Source organism: Arachis ipaensis, chromosome B07 (genome assembly GCF_000816755.2).
Source record: "Arachis ipaensis cultivar K30076 chromosome B07, Araip1.1, whole genome shotgun sequence".
Lineage (NCBI taxonomy): Eukaryota > Viridiplantae > Streptophyta > Magnoliopsida > Fabales > Fabaceae > Arachis > Arachis ipaensis.
In genome coordinates this window covers 16,224,751-16,244,948 of record NC_029791.2, presented here as the reverse complement: position 1 = coordinate 16,244,948, position 20,198 = coordinate 16,224,751, and the positions used below count along the sequence as shown (strand labels likewise).

General features: G+C 35.1%; 2 protein-coding genes across 8 annotated transcripts in view; both read left to right on the top strand.

Annotated features, from left to right (window-relative positions):
* Positions 1 to 17,408, top strand: part of LOC107608823 (armadillo repeat-containing protein 7) — a 50,300-nt gene extending 32,892 nt beyond the window's left edge. The window contains exons 4-7 of one of the 2 annotated variants that reach the window (XM_021107393.1): positions 16,175 to 16,248; positions 16,358 to 16,451; positions 16,545 to 16,627; positions 17,103 to 17,408. In XM_021107393.1, the coding sequence (XP_020963052.1) occupies positions 16,175 to 16,248; positions 16,358 to 16,451; positions 16,545 to 16,627; positions 17,103 to 17,276 (425 nt within the window). In that variant the 3' untranslated portion in view covers positions 17,277 to 17,408. The remainder of the gene's footprint in view (positions 1 to 16,174; positions 16,249 to 16,357; positions 16,452 to 16,544; positions 16,628 to 17,102) is intronic. The other variant, XM_021107392.1, reaches the window with a different exon arrangement.
* On the top strand, positions 11,859 to 16,036 carry LOC107608822. 6 transcript variants are annotated; one of them, XR_001613011.2, is made up of 4 exons: positions 11,896 to 12,351; positions 13,654 to 14,243; positions 14,622 to 14,807; positions 15,925 to 16,036. XR_001613011.2 is itself a non-coding variant. In XM_021107389.1 (3 exons), the coding sequence occupies exons 2-3, from the start codon at positions 13,735 to 13,737 to the stop codon at positions 15,950 to 15,952; spliced, it is 537 nt and encodes a 178-aa protein (XP_020963048.1). In that variant the 5' UTR covers positions 11,894 to 12,351; positions 13,654 to 13,734; the 3' UTR covers positions 15,953 to 16,032. The 6 variants fall into 6 exon arrangements, 4 of the variants coding, with proteins under 4 accessions (XP_020963049.1, XP_020963048.1, XP_020963047.1 ...); XR_002351185.1 differs by having other exon boundaries at positions 15,957 to 16,018; XM_021107389.1 differs by lacking the exon at positions 14,622 to 14,807 and having other exon boundaries at positions 11,894 to 12,351; positions 15,925 to 16,032.

Sequence of the window (20,198 nt, the reverse complement as noted above, 5' to 3'; positions counted from 1 at the left end):
TATGTCTTTATATTTCAAATTAGTTAAATCTTTTTTATTTTTTATTTTTTGTTGAAAACTTTATTTTTTATATTGAAATTTTTTTAGTAATTATTCAAATTAGTTCTTGAAATTTTTAAGATTGGACACTTTAGTCCCTCAACTTTTGAAATACACAAAAAACTCTTTCAAATTTAACTATGGCAGACAAATTAGTCCCTGACTTTGTTTTTCCGTCAATGACAAATAAAAAATGCTGACATGGAGATATAGAGTAGGACATGTGGCAGTCAGTTGTCCATGTGTGCAAACAAGACAAATTTATCCCTAGGCTTAGGTTTTAAAACCGAGTCGTTTTGGAGAATACCCAAAACGCAACATTTGATTCCCCTCTCCCCTCTGTCTCCTCCCCAGTCACCACCCTCAAGTCTATCATTGTTCGAATCTCCTATTCTTCTCGTGATTTCCTCATCCAATTGATTATGATGGAGGAAGATGACCATACACATCATCATTTTTTTTCGATCTCAAAGTTGTACAATAATGGGCCCACCACAACCAATGTCTATGACCTTCTTGAGTGCCTTGTTTACACAAGTTCAATGTATCCTTCAATCCACCAGGTCTTTCTTCTCTGGTGTACTCTCTTTTCGTTTTATGGCTTTTGCTTCCTACAATCATGCTCCTTTTTTGCTCTCTCATTACTTGCTTTCGTGTTTCTTTTTTTTCTAAGTTGTGTTTGATGCTATTTGCTTGCTTGCTTGCAATCATTATTCTGTTACCCTTTTTAGGAAAAAGTAAAATATTCATTAAAGAGAGTATTTTATTTTTTATTTTATAAATATGTGCTTATGGTTGCACTCAGGGATGACAAATACTTTCGAGACGTGAAAATTCCCATAGAGACTGCCTTGAATGGGCCACGATTGTGAAAATTTTTTTTCGCGGGGATAGGGACGATGGACAAAATTTTCTTGAGGTAGAAGCGGAGACCCGAGCGGAGATTCCCGCCCCATCCTCGCCAATCTCTGAATTCAAAAATGACTTAATTACCCCAAATAATTTATTTCTTGTTTTGGTTTTTTAGTAATTTCACATCTCATATATATAGAGAGAAAGTGAGAAACCATAATATCCTTTCTCACTCACTAGTGTCGCGCCTCACCCCTTAGCCCTTGCCACTATCCCTTCACTGTTCTCTCCATCCTCTCTGCAACTAGCCACCCACTCCCTCGTCACTCTCCCTTCTCACCATGTCATCTGGTGCGAAATTTAGGATTATCCACAACTTAACCGGCAAGTGCACCGGGTCATCCAAGTAATATCTCAGATGAGTGAAGGTCAATCCCACGAAAATTGTCGGACTGAGCAACAATGGTTATCCAATTGGCTTAGTTAGGCTAACAAAAAGGGTTTTGGTGGTTGAAATTTACATCAAACAGTAAATAAGAGAGTAAAGAAAGCAAATAACAGGTTTGGTGTAAAAACAGCGACAGAAAACAGTTAAGGCTTCAGAGATGTTTAATTTTTCAGATTAAGTTTTCTTACTAACCATTTTAATCATGCAAGATTAATTTCATGGCAAACTGTAAATGACTAAATCCTAATGTCTTAGTGATTTAGTCTCCTCTAACCTTCATTAACCGCCACTGTCATGGTCACTTAATTTCGATTAGAGGGTTAAATTCAACACTAGTTTATAGCCACAAAAATCATAATTTCCCAAAGCTAACATGATTATATGTCACATATCCCAATTAGTTCATGTAATTAGCAATTTAGAAAGAATTTGTTTTCAAGCTGTTGTTCAAGCGAGATAGCTCTATCAAGAATCACAAGAACACATGTAGAATAAGGGTCATACTTTTATTCCACCCAGATTCATAAGATTAAGAATGAAAATAATCCTTGAAACTGAATCAATACATTAATTAAAATAGAAAAGCAATAGTCTTAATCCATAGAAATAAACAGGGCTCCTAACCTTAACCAAAGAGGTTAGCTGAATCTTTTCGCTTTTATATCTAACCTAATTTGATTCGGAAAATAAAATAAAATAAAATAATAAATCCTAAAACTAAAAGATATTGTTTGTAAATAAAAATTACAAAAGGACAATAAAAATATAATTAATAATAAATGCTAAATCCACTAGAGATGCTCCAAGAGTGGGCCTTTCACATTCGAACCAAGCTTGCTGGTGCTAAACGCCATATTGGGCGTTTAGCGCCCTAGAGGGAGTAACATCGTGCATGCTGCTGGCGCTAAACGCATATGCCAACTTTTCTGTTTTAGCTCCAAACTCTACCAAATTGCTCTGAATTTCACCTGAAATTATAAAAATACTAAAACAACTCAAAGTGGTATCCAAAGAGGATTTTTAAACTGAAATCAAGTAAAACTAAATAAAATCTAACTAAAAATAATTAGAAATGATAAGAAAAAGGGTATAAGATGCTCACGCATCACCGTCGTCCTCACCGCACCATCACTGAGCACGCTATGTTCTTTCTTCCCATGCTATTCTCTCTCCTTGAGCCGTTCTCTCTCCTGCACTGGGTCGTTTCTTTACCTCGCCACTCGTCAAAATAAGTCTTCGTTGCATCCCCCAACTCGTCGAAAGAAGTTACCGTTACATCTCCTCATCGCAGTCGCCAGTTGTCTGTCCTCCTCCTCCTCCTCCACTTTCACTTGACTTCAAGTTTGATACTCTTTTCCTTTCCATAATCTCTTGCACTTAGGGTTTATCCAAGATTAATCTGATTTGGTGTAGGTATTATCCATTGTAGTTTGAACTATTTTTAGAATTTATCCAAGATTAATCTAATTTGGTGTAGTGTTATCAGTTTCTCTGATTTGGTGTAGGTGTTATCCATCGTAGGTTGAACTATTTTTAGGGTTTATCCAAGATTAATCTGATTTGTATAGGTGTTAGCCATTGTAGGTTGAACTATGCAGGTATGCAGATTGATCTGTATGTGTTATCCATTGTAAGTCGAACAATTTGTTGTAGGTGTTATATGTAGAATATTATTTATGCAATAATTATGCCTTAGCTTGGATTTCACTTATTGTTTTTGTTTTTGTATAGGATGGATAGTTACAACTCCACTCATATGAAAAACAATGATTATTCAGAACCAACATAAGGTGACAAGGGTCAAGTAATTGAAGTAAATGTTGAAGAAACACAAGAAGGAGGACAAGAAAAAATACAAGAAGAATGACAACAAGTCAATCAAAGCGTGCAAAGCAACCCTATTAAAAAAGGATTAACTTCCGATACTTGGTAGCATTTTAGGAGGGAGCAAATAGATGAAAAGTGGAAGGCAATATGTAAATATTGCGAACGACAGCTTGGAGGTGACACGAAGCAAGGAACTAAGCATTTGCATGATCACATTAGAATTTGTTCAATTTGTATTGTCAAGGGGACAAAGCAATCAATATTAAAAACAGTGCAACAATAATTAGGTTCAACGGGAACGGAAAAGCCAATGGATTCACTTTTGATTGAAAACTTCACATTTACTCAAGAGGCATCACGATAAGCACTTATAGGATGGGTTATTAGGAATAATCACCCTGTAACATTTGTTGAGCAAAAGAGTTTTTACGAGTTTATGGCTGAAACTCAACTTTTATTCAAATTTTATATAAGAAATACATTGAAAAGTGATATCACGAAGATGTATGAAGCTAAAAAGTCTAATGTTATATATGAAATTGTTGGAAAACAATTCGAACTGCATTGTTATAACTACTGATATGTGGACTATGGAGTGCTGACTCTCAAAACAAAGGTTATATGTTAATTACAAGTCACTTTATTGATGATTATTGGAACTTGTAGAGTTGGCTTGTGAGGTATTATTTTGATTTATTTGTGCTTAACTGCTTTTAGTATCTTTGTATATTTGAGTTGCAATGTCATGATTGTTTCTTATATTTACATTACTTTAGGTTTGCATACGTGCCTGTGCCCCATACTACTGAGGTTCTTAGTGATATTTTGGTGAATTTTTTCTATGATTGGAATATAGATAGAAAATTGTCAACTTTAACGATTGATAATTGTATTACAAATGATTCCATAATTGGTCTCATACCTGATAAAATTTCACCATCTAACTTTGTTAAGAGAGGGGAATTTTTTCACATGCATTGTTGTGCTCATATTTTTAATTTGATTGTGAAGGATAGCATGAATGCAATATATGTTTCCATTTAAAAAAAATTAGAAAGTGTTTCTTTTTTGTTGCAACACAGAAGAGGGAAGAAAAATTTAAAGAGACTTATAAGCAATTGAATATTAGTTATAGGAGAAAGCTTACACTTGATTGTAGAACTAGATGGAATTCAACTTATCTAATGCTTGATTCTGCATTGCCATATAGAGAAATTTTTTAGCATTTAAAACAACATGAATCTCTAGATAAATGTGTAATATCTGATGATGAATAGGAAATGACAACTGAACTTGTTGAAAAATTGAAAGTCTTTTATAGTGTGACTGAATTGTTCTTTAGCACTTTATATCCAACCATAAATTTATATTTGTTTCAAGGTGTATTAAATGATATTGACATTGAATGAGTGGATGTATAGTCCTAATGACATGATTCATAGAATGGCAACAAATATAATTAGTAAGTTTCAAAAATATTGGGATCAAAATAATGAAATCATGACTGTGGGAGCTATTTTAGACCCTAGATATAAGATGAAACTGTTCAAGTTTTTTTTCCTAAAATATATGGATTTCAAAATGAAAATGAATTGAGGAAGGTCAAGAAAATAATGGAAGAATTAGTATCCGAATATTAACAAAAGACTAGGGTTAGAAAAAGAGCTCAAAATAATGTTGATGGTTCAGCTTCTATTTTGAATGCTGGAGATGATGAAGGGTAAAAGAAAGCAAAATTTAGTTCTATCTACTGGTAATTTGTAAAAGATATATCTGAAAACTGTGCTACAAAAATTAAATTGAATTTCTATTTGGAAGAGACTGTTATAGTAGATAAAATAAATTTGGCTACTGAAAAATATTGGAGTGAAATATTTTAGGCTACTGAAAAAATATTGGAGTGAAATATCCAACTTTACAAAAATTTGCAAGAGATTTTTTTGCCATTTCAATTTCTACCGATGTCTTAGAGTCCGCTTTTAGTACTGGTGGTCAAATTATAAATCCACATCACAATAAATTGCATTATGAACTTGTTGAGGCATTAATTTGTATTCAGCATTGGATATACTCTTCGGATGAAAGTATTAATAATTCAAGTTTTTATCTGTTATTAAAGTGCAATTTCACGTCAAATTTAACTCTTGTGAATTGTTGATTGATATAATATAAATAAATTAGGGTAGAAAATTCTAAGTCATTGGGACTATGAGATGGATATGGAAAATTTATGAGTTTAGGTAATTTCTTTTATGCCAAATTTTTATTTAACATAGGGTATTCTTATTTATAATGTATGTTAACATATTTATGTATTGTGTTGTTTTAATAGAGAACATGGAGTTATTTTTTGGAAGTTATACTTTGGCAAAGGAAAAATATTTGATGTTAAAGATTTTATTTTATGCTTTTTTTTTTAGATTGGAAGTTGTATTTTAAGACTTTGTTTTATAGACTATGATTATGGTGTTAAAGATGTCTTAAAGACATTCACAATTCATCACATCAATACTTATATTTTTTTGTGAAAAGAAGGGAGTCAAGGACCCCAACCGAAAAGAAAAGAAAAACCAAGCTAACAAGTTTTAACAGGAGCCTCTCAGCCTGAAAAATACCAAAACTATCTAGAGAAATGGCATCACACGTATCAGGAGGAGGGGCATCAAAGATATGTAATCCCAAAGGCAAATCTTGGCCGTTTTTTGCAAGATGATCCGCTACGATGTTTGCTTCCCGCAGGTTGTGGCACCATCTAACTTCTTCGAGTCGCCGCGAGAGAATGTGAATATCCTAGACCAGAGGGAAGCATGGATGGAGGCCATGGCACCCTCCCTTAACCATGTTGATTGCCATCTTGGAGTCCGATTCTACAATGATATTCTTCATATCATTAGCCATCGCAATTTGCAATCCCTTGATAAATACCCTATAATTCGGCATGCATAATCGAGCAGCTGCCAATATTGCAAGAAAAGCCCTTCAAGAATCTACCCAGGGAATCTCTGAAAATCCCACCACATGCCGCATTGTTATTGTGAGCATAAAAAGGACCCATCCACATTAATTTTGATGAATGGTTCTTGAGGAGCTCTCCAGCAAATCATATTCTCATTGTTGGAAATAGGATTTTTAAGACCTTTCACCTTAGGAAGAAGTAATTGATTCTCCCTTGTTCGTGCCTGAATGCTAAGAATCACAGGCTCACAAGACTTATGTTCTCTTGAAAAATTAACATATTCCTTAAATACCAGAGAGTAGAAACAGCCACCCCAAAAATATTTAACCAATCCTTTTTTTTTCAATATTAAAAAACAGCCACTCATGACTATTCACATCATAGAAGGATTGGGAGATATTCTGGTGAACGAGTTTCCTCCAAACCTGTTTTGTGAAAATACGATCCCGCAAGACATGTATAGTAGTCTCAACTTTGACATTGCATCTGGGGCACATAGGGTCAATGATCATATGTTTTCTTCTTCTTGTGTTATTAGTGAGAATAGCTTCATTGGCAACAAGCCACAGAAAATATCTCACCCGTTCTGGACCTCTCTAATTCCAAATAGTTTTGAAAATCGGATTAGTAGGGGAATGTCGTTGCATAGAGATAAACAAGCAGATTTAGGGTTGAAGGATCCATCACTTGACAAGCTCCAAGCAATCTGATCATCTTTTTTCCACAGTGAAGGAAGCACCATAGCCATGATTCTTTTCACAATACTATCAAGCAAGCACTCCCTCAATTTCCTTTCATTCCACGAACCTAAAACCGAAAGAAAATCATTAGGAAAGGCGTTATACCCACTAGACATATTTACCTGAGTGACATGATTGCTCATACGACCCAACTTAAGAATCCAGTTATGATCCCAAAAATTAAATTTGGAACCATTGCTAATTCTCCAAATGGTATTGTAATCTACATCCTTCCAAGCTAGACAAACACCTTTCCAAAGGTTGGAGTCTTTATTCCTTTTCCTAACATCGGGGATAATATCATTCCCACACCTGTATTTTGATGAGAACTTTGACCCATAAACTATTATTTTTCTCTACTAAACTCCAGCCCATTTTCATCATAAAATCTTGGTTTAACTCTCTAGCATAATGAATTCCAAGCCCTCCAAAAATCTTGGGGTTTTTTAGCCTCTGCCAGCTCACAAAATGGGTCCACTTGCTATGCTCGGTGTTTCTCCAGAGAAAATTCTTGCAGTTAGAATCAATAGCATTACAAGTAGCAACAGGAAGAATAGTAGTTTGCATAGTATAAGCTGGAATGGAAGTAAGAACAAATTTTACCAGGGTTGATCTTTCTGCCAAGGATAGCGTGTTTGCCTTCCAATTGTTTTGTTTGGTGCTCATCTTGCTAATAATACCATTATAAGAGCCCTTGTTCACTTTAGAATGAAAAAGAAGAATCCCTAGATATTTTTCCAGATCATTAGTTCTTGTAAACTAAAGCGCTTCACTAATCTCCTTTCGGACATTGTTCCCCACATTGTTCGAGAAGTAGATGTGGGTCTTCACATTATTGATTTTCTGACCAGAACTAGTACAGAAGGCCTCCAAAACTTTCTTGATCACATTCGCTTGCTCCATGCTTTTTTCCGCAAAAAAGATAAGATCATCCACAAAGCATAGATGAGAAAATTTAAGTCTATCCCAGCTAAGACAGATTGGTTTCGAGAAGTGCAGGTCCACGACCATGCTTATAAACTAAGAGAGCCACTCCATGCACAAAACGAAAATATAGGGTAAATCCTTGCCGGATACCCCTTGAGGGATTAAAACTTTGTAAATCCTTGCTATTCCAAAGAACTCTGAACTTAGTAGTAGAGATGAATGTGCAAACCAGCACGATGATATGCTGAGGAAACCTAATGTCTTGGACATTATCTTCTATAAAGCTCCATTTAATCCTGTCATAAGCCTTCTCCAAGTCGATCTTGATAGCCATCCATCCTTTCAACCCTTTTTTCTATCTTATAGAGTGGATAACCTCCTGAGTGATGATGACGTTATCCGAAGTCTGCCTTCCAGGAACAAAACTCGATTGAGTTGGCTTCACTAAATGCTCCATAACTCTAGAAATTCTTCTGGAAAGAAGCTTGGTTATGACTTTGTAGGAGATGTTACAGAGGCTGATCGGTTTCATCTGGCTCAAATTAGAGACAGGCTCAACTTTCAGGATGAGAGTAATAAGCATCTCATTAATCTTCTCAACCACCTGAGGATTATGAAACACTTTCTCTACAAGGTCGCAAAGGTCATTACCCACCATTTCCGAGTTACTTTGGTAGAAAGTAGCTTGAAACCCATCATTACCCAGCGCCTTCAGACCCCATACTGAACAAGGCTTCTTTTATTTCCATCGGCAGCATTATTCTACCAATATATTCTTGATCTTCGTTGCTTAATACGGGAAAAGCACCTTGAAGAATGAAAGGAGAGTACGGTAAGTCATCTGTATATAGGTTAGAATAAAAGGAGTTAGCCATAGACTCAAGCATCTCCCTATATCCGTTACCCAATTACCCTCATTATCTTAAAGAGATATGATTATATCCCTTCTTCTTCTAGCCATCATTGCTCCGTGAAAGAACTTTGTATTTCGGTCACTAAACTCGAGGCACTTACACCTAGATTTTTGAAACCATAAAAGCTCTTCCTATCCCATAATTCTTCATATTCAGCCTATAAATCTTTCTGAAGATTCTCCAAAAAGTTGTTGCTCCCTACATTAAGACTATTCGAAATACCTTGCTATCTTCACAGAATCTTAGACTTTCTCTTACGAATATCCTTTAAAAACATTGGCATTCTAATCTTTCAGAGAATTTTGAAAATTATTGATATAATCCATCAAAGAACTCGTGTAATTCCAATTGCTGGCAGCCATACGTTTGAAATCAGGATGTAGGAACCAAGAAGCCAGAAACCTGAAAGGTCAACGTCTTCTATTAGGCCCAGATCAAGCTGTAAGCACAAAGAAGTATGGTCAGATTCCAAAGGAGGTAAGTGCTTGATGCAGGCTTCGGGAAACTTGATCTGCCAATCGATGTTACCAACAACTCTATCCAACCGTTCCATTAAAGTACCTCTCTTCTAAGTAAACAGGGAGCCAGAATAGCTTAGATCAATAAGACTGCAATCCTGAACACAAGATGGAAAATCCAGACACGCAGCATACTGACCATTCCCAAGACCCCCTCTCCTCTCATGATCGTGAAGAATGGTGTTAAAATCACCAATCGTACACTAGGGTAAATTAACATAATTGTTCAAATCCTACAAATTATCTTAGAGAGTTTTGCAGTAAAGCCAATTAGGGCTACCATAAATGGTTGTAAGAAGTCAAAACGATGGATTTTTTACCTTCCACCTTTAAATGACTCAGTTGAAAAGTTTTCAAAATGACACTTCCAGAAATCAGCGTTCCACATGCACCAAATGTCCTCTGACTGGTCTCTAACTTCCTCAACACAACAACTATCAATCCCTATTCTGTCTCTAATCTTCTTACCACGTTCACTACTAATATGTGTTTCAAGAAGGATCACAAACTAAACATCATAATCTCTACTAAGATTTCTAATGAGATTGGCAAAACCCCTACAACCCAGACGGCAGTTCTACACAATAATATTCGTAATAACAACCGCATCAAAGGAGATTGTAAAGATCAAATACCTCTTAAGCAGATGGTCCAACATCACCCTGATCCACTGACGAGGATGCAGCTACAAAGACATGCTCTATTCTCTCATTCGAAGATGGCTCCTCCTTTAACATAAAAGACTTATTCTTATCTGGCGGGTCTTCTTTTATCATCTTCCCTTTTGATGTCGCCACCATTGAAGAGGAAGGAGGAAGTTGATTCAAAAAGAGTTCACAACAACATGGGTATCGAGAAGGCTATCCAACTCCTTAGCCTTCTCAAATCCCTCTCGTTGCTGGCGCTCTATCTCTCTCATACTCTCAGTATCGCCAACTCAATTACAGCAGTGTGCGGGTTCCTCGACGAAGAGGATTTCTTTAGAAGGGGCTCGGCCATGGATTCCACAATTTGGGGGATTTTCTCTTACAATTTTTGTTTGGCCTTGAAGCCTTTTTTGGTAAAATAGGTCAAATTCTAACTGGAGCATTCTTTTTCATCCCCTGCAAATTTTTACCCTCCCCTAGCCTCATAATCTTTTTTTTGGGCCATCTTTGAAGAAGAACCATTGACTTGGGCTTGCGTGGAGCTTGGCTCACATTGCATGGTGATAGGTGTACCATCTTCAGGCTAAAAATCAATGACTTCTGCATGGCTGGAATTACGACGCAACTCACGCGTATCTTCCACACTAACAGTAGCCATATCATAGGCTCCGTTTGTTTAGTGTGTAGCATGAGACATGGACACAAAGACATAGACTATATAGACATAGACACAAAATACATGTATACATGTTTTATGTTTGATAAAGAACATACATAAAACACATAAAATTTTAAAAAGTCAATAATACTCTCATCATCTACCTTTACCACCATCACCACTATCTATATTTTTTCATCAACCGCTACACTGATTCTTTTTTTTCCATTTCTATTCATAACAAAAAATTATCCAAATAAAAAAATTCTAGTAATTTCAACAACAAATTTAATACATATCTTTCTAATTAAATAGCAAGTAATTAATTGACATGATTTCCATTTTGAATTTCTTGTGTCAATTTTAAGTTGTTGAAGCGACGATGAACAAATGGAATATCGTAGTTTTGCAGCTGAGAAATTAAAAAATGAATTGGAGGATGAGATATTTCAACGGTGTAGAAGCCAACGGAAAGAAACTATCCATAGCATTCATATTATACTTTTTTTTTCTAAAAATAGCACAAATTAATAATAAAAAAACAAAGAAAAAATAGAACTTTATTTTAGGAAAAAAATCCAAAAAGGGACAAATAGAAGGATGAACAGAGATAAAGATAAAGACACAATGGATTGATGATAGAGCCTCGACTGCGACATGACAGAGACACAAGTCACATATCTGGAGATTTGGAAGAAGGAAGAAGACAGGGACGCAATCTAGAGAGTATGAGGAGGAAGGGAGACGGTGACAGTGGCAGAGGCACTTCAGTAGAGGAGGTTGGTTGGTCATGAAGAGAGAAGAAGTAGAAGTTGAAATGGCGAGGAGAAGAGAGGGGAAAGAGATTCTGCTTGGTTGCCCATGAAGAGAGAAGAGACGGAAGTTGAAATAGAGAGGAGAAGAGAGGAAAAAAGAGATGAAAAGATCTGAAAATGGATGAGAGGAGAGGACAAAAATAAAAATATAGAAATAAAACAAGAATAAAATTGTCAAAATAATCAGTGTCTCTATATTAATTTTTGTGTCTCAACTTATTAGAAGTATACTAAAAATACATATAATTTGTGTTAATCTGTGTACCAACATATCCTTTAAAATTGTGTATATCAATAATCAAACAGAATACGCCCACTAACCAAATACTACCATATCTAACCAAGACCAATGTTCTGAAAATCGGTTCGGATTGGCCGATCGAACCGGTTAAACTGTGAACCGCTACAAAAAACAACTCGGACAAATGTTAAAACCGCTAATTTCAAAAACCGCAATTAAACCGTCAAACCGGCCGGGAACCGATCGGTCGAACCGAATCGTAACCCGGCCGGTTTTTTGAAAAAGGAACTAATGGCTGTCGTTTCATTGTGCTGCACACTGACTAACCCTACCCAAACTCCATCGTCCAGATCCAGAACGCGCATCTGCCTCCTCAGTGCCTCACTGCCTCTTTCACACTCAGTCCAGGGCTCCTCTCTTCGAGCTCCTGGTCGTCCGTCCAGCCACCGCCTGCTACCGCCGCCGTCGGAACTTCGAACAGCCACCGCATGCTCCCTCACTTCCCCTCCATCGCGCCGCAGCCATCGCAACCTTCCATCGCGCAGCCACCGTGCGAATGTGGAAGCCTCTGTCGCGCAGGTTCCTCACTTCTCCTCCTCCTCCTCCTCATTCAGATACAGGTATACAGCGCCCCACCCCCAAAACACAAACCCTAGGTTACTCCCCCACTGCCGCAAGGGTCTCACTCAACGCCGCCGTTGCGCTCAGACACCATCGTGTCTTCGTCCGGTCGTCTGCGGCTCCACGCTTCTTCCTCATTCAACAATTGGTGCGTCTTCCTCGAGCTCACGAAGGCAATGGCTTCATTTTTTTAAAAATTTTCGTTCTGATTTTTTATCTTTGCTCAGAACATTGATTCAATGATTTTTTTGAGATTCTGCTAGAACATTGATTTTTTCTTGGATTCTGTTAGTGCTACTCAGATTGAAATTTAAATCATTGATTAGCTCTGCTCCTGTGCTGTATTATACTATTTTCTTGTTTTGGATTGAATCATTGAATAATTAGTTAATTTAGTTCAGTTAATCTTTGTTAAAATTAGACTGATTTAGTTCACTGCTTAACCTTGCTTTAGTTCTCAAGTTGCTTGCTGCTTCAATTTAAAGGGATTGTGAATTTTGGTTTAAGCTGTGATTGAAGTTTCCTTCCTTTGGGTGTTCTTCACTTTTCCAGTGAAGCTTAGCCTTTGATTCTTTAAGCATACAGGTTCAAGTTATTGTTCTCAGCAATGCTGATTCTTAGATATTTCTTTCTTTGTTGCTTTGTTTTAAATGTTCCTATAGGTGTTGTGTTGTTGCTGTGTTTTAAATGTTCCTTTGATTCTTTGTTGTGTTGTTGCTGTGTTATCTTTCTTTTTCTTGAATGTTTGTATTGATTTGCTGTTCGAGGACCTGCACACCAACTTGCATTCTTGCAATGAAGCTTTCCATGTTAAAACTGTTTTTGCATACAAAATGAATGTGGTTTGATAATTTCTAATTGATATAACTTATTGTGGGATGAACTAGAGATTACTTTGAAGGTGTTGGGAAGGAAAGGAGGTTATTGAGCAATTGGAGAGTTGATAGTGCTAGCCTTTTTTTTGCTATTAATCATTGTGTTGAACTTGTTAAAATTGATTTGAAAACTCTGTTAATTTATCTTGTTAAAATTATGTTTGAAAATTTTGTTAATCTTAGTTAAATATAGTTTATTTTTGTTAATCTTGGTGTGTTTATTTATATTTTATTTATTATTTTATTATAAAATGGTTATTTCGGTTAAACCACTATTGAATCGGTTAGACTAATAAATCAGTGAATCAGTCACTAGAACGGTTCGATGACCGATTCAGTTTTCAGAACCTTGACCAAGACACTAAACCTTGAACCACCTTCAATAAAAATTTGTAGCCGTTACTTTCATCTTTCCCATTTAAGAGAGTATTACTTGAGGAATTATTTCTTTTGTTTCCCAGCAATATTTTGTCTTGTTTTCTTCTTGTTTGTTTAGTATTCTTTCTAGTAACGATTATCTTACTCTATTATTCATGGTTCTGAAAAAATGGACCGGAAATCGGACACTTCTGCAGTCCATTCAACCAAAGCAAACATTTCATTTGTGAACCGCTAAATCGGCTGGATCGAACCGAAACCCAACCGGTTTCCATGAAATGGTGTCGTTTGGAGTTAAAAAAGAAAACAGATTCCTTTCTGCCCAATTGCACGGCGCCCCAGCCCCTTCTCCTCACACTGACTCGCACGTTCCTCCGGAAGTTCAGAGCTTTTTGGTTTTGCCCTCAAACAAACCCCAGCCATCTAACCTCCACCACTGCCGCAGGGACTGGGACTGGGACACTGGGACCACCACCACCACCTCTGTTCACTCTCACGGTCTCACCAGTCACAGCTTCTTCCTCGAGCTCAGCGTCTGTCATTGTCTTGTCTGCTCAGCTGCGGTTTCGCCGCCGTCCGTCGCGCTCAGGAGCTTCCTGTCATCGTCTGGTCGTCGTGCTCCAAGTCTCCAACCCCTCTCCTCATTCACCAATCGCAGCTTCTGCATCTGGTCTTCGTCTGCTCAGCCGCGCTTCTGCCGCCGTCCCTGTGCTTGTCGCCTGGTCGCCTTTGTCCGTTGCGCTCAACCGCTCTCCCTCGCACTCTGCCCAGACTGCTCAGATCGAAGGTAATGGCTTCTCTGCTCACTACTAGTGCCAGCTGTTCTGTGTTTTTTTTTTTCAGAAATTATCAAATTATATTGATTATTGATTAGCTCTGCTCATTGCTGCTATGGTGTGCTGTACTCTGGTTTGTGTCTTCTTTGCTGCTGTGCTGTGTTCTTTTGCGATCTGCTGCTCACTGCTGTGCTTTCTTTGTGTTCAATTAAGTCAATTAAAACTATGCTTTGGGCTTAATTGTGCTTAGATTGTTAAGTTAGTTAATTCAGCATATGAATTTTGCCAATTATGCATTTCTTAGATTAAGACTTGCACTAGTTTCTTTCCTAGTAACAACCTATGTGACTGATTTTGCACCGTTATGAACTTATCCATTCACCTCGTAGGCATGCGCTTGGTGGCTTTGATGGAAGCACAATGGTGTTGACCATTGAAGTGTTTGATCCTCGTGCGAAGCATGGATAACCGGGGAACAAATGAATCATCCTAGGGAATATTTTGCTGCTGCTGTTGTTAAAGAGTCTATACATGTAATTGGGGGAGTCAAGGTTGGAGAGAACATTATAGAAACGGTACATTTGTCTACTAACACTAGTCTTAATTGTAATTCATTGGCACCTGTTCTATGCTGTGCTAATTGCACAAAAATGGTTGGAAAAATGTGTTTTTGTTCGGCTATAGCTCTTTAGGAAGCACAACAAAAGGTTATACAAAGAGGTAACTTTCTAATGATGTCATATAAAAGTTCTTCATAAGCATTTTATTTAATCATGAAGGAATATTTGTTTATCCTTGACTCTGGATTGTCACCTGTAAAGAAATGTTTCAACATTCATTTATTGTTTTTTATCATAGTACATAAAATATTCTTGACTTTGTTATTGTTATTGTTATTTGACTTTTGAGTTTGTATTTGAATGAGATTATAACATTGTGGTTGATGTAATACTTTTAATTTGGATGACATTTTAAAGTTTATATTAGACTATAATTATGTTTTAGTGTGTTTATTTATATTTTATTTATTATTTTTTGTAAAATGGTTATTCCAGTTAGGTTACGGTTAAACCAGTGAACCAGTAGCTAGATCAGTTAGATGACCGGTTTGGTTTTCAGAACCTTGCTATTATCCATTTCTGTTTTCTATCCATTGGGCTAAACTCAAGTATACTCATTCCGTTGACTTCCATTCAATGAAAAGTTTCTCTCCAGATGTTTTCCAGAATGATTTAGTTGGCACACTAATGATAGGCTTGGGGTGTTTGGTGTAATAAATTTTTGGCCATGTTAGAGTGTGGTGGTAATTGGTAAATCCTACATTCTTCCATGTTACAATTGTTTTGCTATTATTTCAGTACTCTAAATATATTCCTCTGAATAATGCTATTGAATACCTTTTTATACACTATGCATATCTCTTTGTCCATCAAGTGTTAGCTTTTATCTCCTTTTTCTTCTCTTGGTCGAATCTAATCTCATATCATCAAAATTAGCCAGGAATCTTAATGTAGAAGTAATCGCAATTACTTTAGACTATCTCTATCTTTCCTTTTTAATGCCCTTCCAAGCTTGTATCGTTCTTGTTGGCATTTCCTCCCGTGTTTCTCTTATTGTTTCTATCAGCAACTTTTAGTGCAAACAAATTTGTTTCTTTGTTATTCTTAGTATTAACAAATAGTTATTGAGCAGAAGAGGAAACCATGATATTTACCAATGAACAGAGACAACAAGAGCGAACTGGGAAATATGGAAGTCCTAGATTTCAATACCTTCAGGTGCTTCTCCCATCATCTTTTTCTTTTCGATTATTTTTAGAAGTTTTATTTGATAATTTAGTAATGTTTGAAACACTCTTTTCAACTGCATTTGTAAAGACACATTTGTGTTCTAGAGTTCTAGATTGCTGAAACTTTTCTGTATTCTTTTTCCCCCTTAACAGAAACAAAAGAGAGGATTTTGGCAAATTTGGCCAACTTTGCATATGATCCTTACAATTATAACTTTTTGCGCCAAGTATGGAGCCAAAGAATTGCATATGATGTACTTTGTAACTTTCTTTCGTACCAAAGCATGGGTTGTTCAATTTGTAACTTCTGTTTTACCCAATTTGATACATGAGCAGCTTAATGTTTTGGAACTCTTCCTGGACTGCATGACTGAACCCAATGAAAAACTTGTAGAGTTTGGTGTTGGAGGCATCTGCAATTGTTGTGCTGGTAAAAATGCTAGTTGTTTTTCTCTTGTTTTCTAAAATTTTATTGTAAAGAATTTTATTTATGGTAACAACATTTTGAATTTATTTATTTTAGATCAGGCAAATGTTGCAATTGTAAGTAAGTTTGGTGGCATACCTCTTATCATTCAATGTCTATCAAGCCCAGTCAGGAACACTGTAAGGATAAAAACTTTCTTGTTGACTGTGTTGCTTTACTACCTCATGATTATGTTTTGGCTCTTTAGTTCAACCTGTGAATGCTACTAGTCAAAGGGAATGTGAAACCATGTAGAGTTAGAATCTTAAATTTGTTTTTGACACAACAATCTTTTCCCTAGTTTATGTTATATATGAGCATGATTCATAGTTGTTACTCTATCTTTAAATTTAGGTTCTTTTAATGTCTTCTGTCCAGCAGAAGAAATAACTTCGAATAATTTTTCATAGGAGGTTTAGTAAAACATGTTAGATTCTCTACAGTGTATATACCTTTATAATTGTTAAACTTGCCTACTAATAACTCGCTCTGAAAAATCACCTTGTAACTGCTGAGAGTAAATCATGTATCTTTATTGACCTTTACGTTCTTAATTTTCTTACACTATAATTTGATGAATCACCGAGTATTTACCGTTTGTCGTTTGATATTTAGGTAAATTATGCACTTGGAGCACTTTATTATATCTGTAATGAATTTAACAAGGAAGAAATTTTAAAGCCAGAAGTTGTTGATACCATCAAGAGGTATGCAGCGGCTGAAGAAGTTAGTGCAAGCTTCAGTAATCTAGCTAAAGCTTTCCTAGACAAACATCTATCTAAGAACTAGAGTTTTCTATTCAATATCAGTGAGACTATCCTGTATGAGGCTATTTTCTGGCTTATAACTTAGTTATTTTACAATGCACAGTTCGGTTTAAAGTTAAATTAACATTTATTCAAATTATAGCCTTGTGATCAATNNNNGCGTTCAAGTTACATTAGGAGAAGCTCGAACTTGAGATCTCTATAAAGAGAGGGAGGACAAATGCCATTTGAGCTACCGTTCATTGACTATTTACTTGATTGTGAGAGTTGAGATTTTGAAAGGAAAGGAAAAGAAGGGGATGCCTTGATGAGTAAAGTGGAATCAATTTTATTCTTCAAGCCGTTTCCTTTCATCTTTTTCCGCCTAAGACCTCAATTCACATGCTTATGGATGTATAATGGGATGGAAATTCTTACATATGAACTTTGTAATTTTACGTAGTTAGACTTATCTATGAAAAATTATTACCCCATTTTTAACTACCCTGAAGCCAACCAAACCAAGAAAAAATTTCAGGGCGCTCTCATTATGTTCTTTTGTAAATTAAGAATTATTCCCATTGGGTCTAATATCCTTATCACCAGTAAATGCATTGTCATAATTCCAAAGTCATTTCCATATAAATAAAGGGTGGGGTTGTTGAAGGATAACTATTGTAACGTACTGTTTGGCATTTCTATTTGCTGGCATATTGGATTAACAAGGATGAAGTATATTTGTTGTAGGTCTAGCATTAAATAATAGAAACTATTGATTTGAGGTCCAGAAGGTCACTATAATTTTAATAAATTATTTTTTCTTTCGGATAAACCTTTAGTTTTTTCCGTTATTATGTTATGAAAAGTTTTAGGAAAGGGATGTGTAATGCTTAAATTAAATTTTATCTTCTGTTTATACTTTAACAGTCAAAGGTATCACAATTTTTTGAATAATGTTATACATTCAAATCTTTTTATAAACTAAGTTTAACTAAATTAAACAATAAGATTTAAAATAATGCTAATTATAACTGATTTTGTTATATTAGACTAATTTAATTAGACTTGGTTAATAAAAAAAACTTACATGTGTAGTATTATTTCAATTTTTTATGAGGGTGGATGAGATGTCATTTAACTATAGATGCGTAAAATATTCTGAAATGTTGTCAAACAAATCTAACAATTTAATTCTCCAAAATATCCGATTTATGTTATCTACTATCATCATTATAGCTTTTTGCACATTAGAAAACTTCAAATCAAGAGTTGGTTACAAATTGTTTAGTAAAACATCTTTATTTACTAACAAAACTAATGTATTAATATTTCATTGTTCGTTGTGCCTAAAGTTATGGACATGATAAAGTTAAAATAGTTTAATAAATATTACATTAAAATATGAAACTAATATATTGAGCTTAATTTTTTTTAAGCAATAGATATAATGAACTGAGGTGAGAATTTTTTTTAATCATAAATGTGATTTTGTCATGAAAGTTCATTTCAGGCCAGACAACAGAATATATATATGTATAAACTTATCAATAAGGGCATAAAAAAAACTATACTCATACATTAACAGAAAAATATGGTGAAATTGAAAATACATTTCGTAATGTGTATTTTTTTTAGAAAAATATAATATAAAAAAATAGAATTTAGAGTTTAAAATCTAAAAAAAATTGAGTAAGAAGATGCAATTGAAATTGTAAACAATTATTGTAATAGATACTTATCCATATTAGTTTGATTTGATATACTTTTGAAATTTAATTGGTGAATAGTATAAAATTGTCCATATATAAAAGGAGAGATTTCCATGAAGAGAGTCACGCCACTGCTTCCCTGGCAGACAGAGACTCTCAATAGAAATGATAATAATTTAAACAAAAAGGATCTGAAGATCTTGTACCAATAACACTCTATCTGAGAACTATTCAAAGTATCTTGTGCGAATCATAGTCACCCACCAAATAAAGAACATTAGTATATTATCTACTTTAAGAATTCATAAAGATAAAATGGTTTTTTTCATGATAATGTCCCTTAACCAACAACATAGAACATCCTTTTTTCTTTAAAATAATCTCAAATACTACATGTTAATTAACATAAATTATTACATCTATTTAGTATAAAATGTAATACACATTCTCTTAGTACGACGTTTAAAATGTAATAATCAACCCGTGTTTCACAATAGAGTATGGTACCAATGTATAGAAGGAAAAGAAAATGTTATGGGCATCTAGAAAGGGCAACTGATGCTATGATATGATGACACATATACTCACGATAGTGGCATTTTGACATTTTGGAATGGGAATGCGCTAAAAGACTAAGAGGAGGGGCAGGTGGGGCTTTAAAGGCAGATAAGTCGTGACAACTTCAGCCACTGACCAGCCAATACCATTGCTCACCAAACTATACATTATACAATACAACTCAGCAAGGGAAATTAGGATCCAACAAAATACAAACTACATAACATACTTATTATCTTTGTGACCCCTCATCATCTTATATATTACACCTTCGCCATTCACTTCCCTCTCTAGTCTCTGCTCAATCTTCTCCTTTTTTATTTATGAAGTAGAGGTTATCAAGATTAGGTCTAGCCAATCCGGATTTTTTTTTATTGATTTTGAGTTTGTTATTTTTATCTATTATATATTATTAAAAGGTGAAAATTTCGGTGCAGTCAACTTCATATAAAGTTGATAATTGAGAGGTGTCAAATAATTTGACTGATTTGATTAAATTTTTATCTGATAACTCTTAGTTATCAAGTTTATACAAAATTAACTGCACTTGAGTTTCTATTTTATTAAAATTGAATTTTTTAATAACATATTATAATTAATATTAATTATATCAGTTTGTTTTATAATTTATTAAATTATAAAAAAAGTTAGTTTATTTTATTTAGTTTTTCTATAAAAAAATTTTTATATAATGTAAT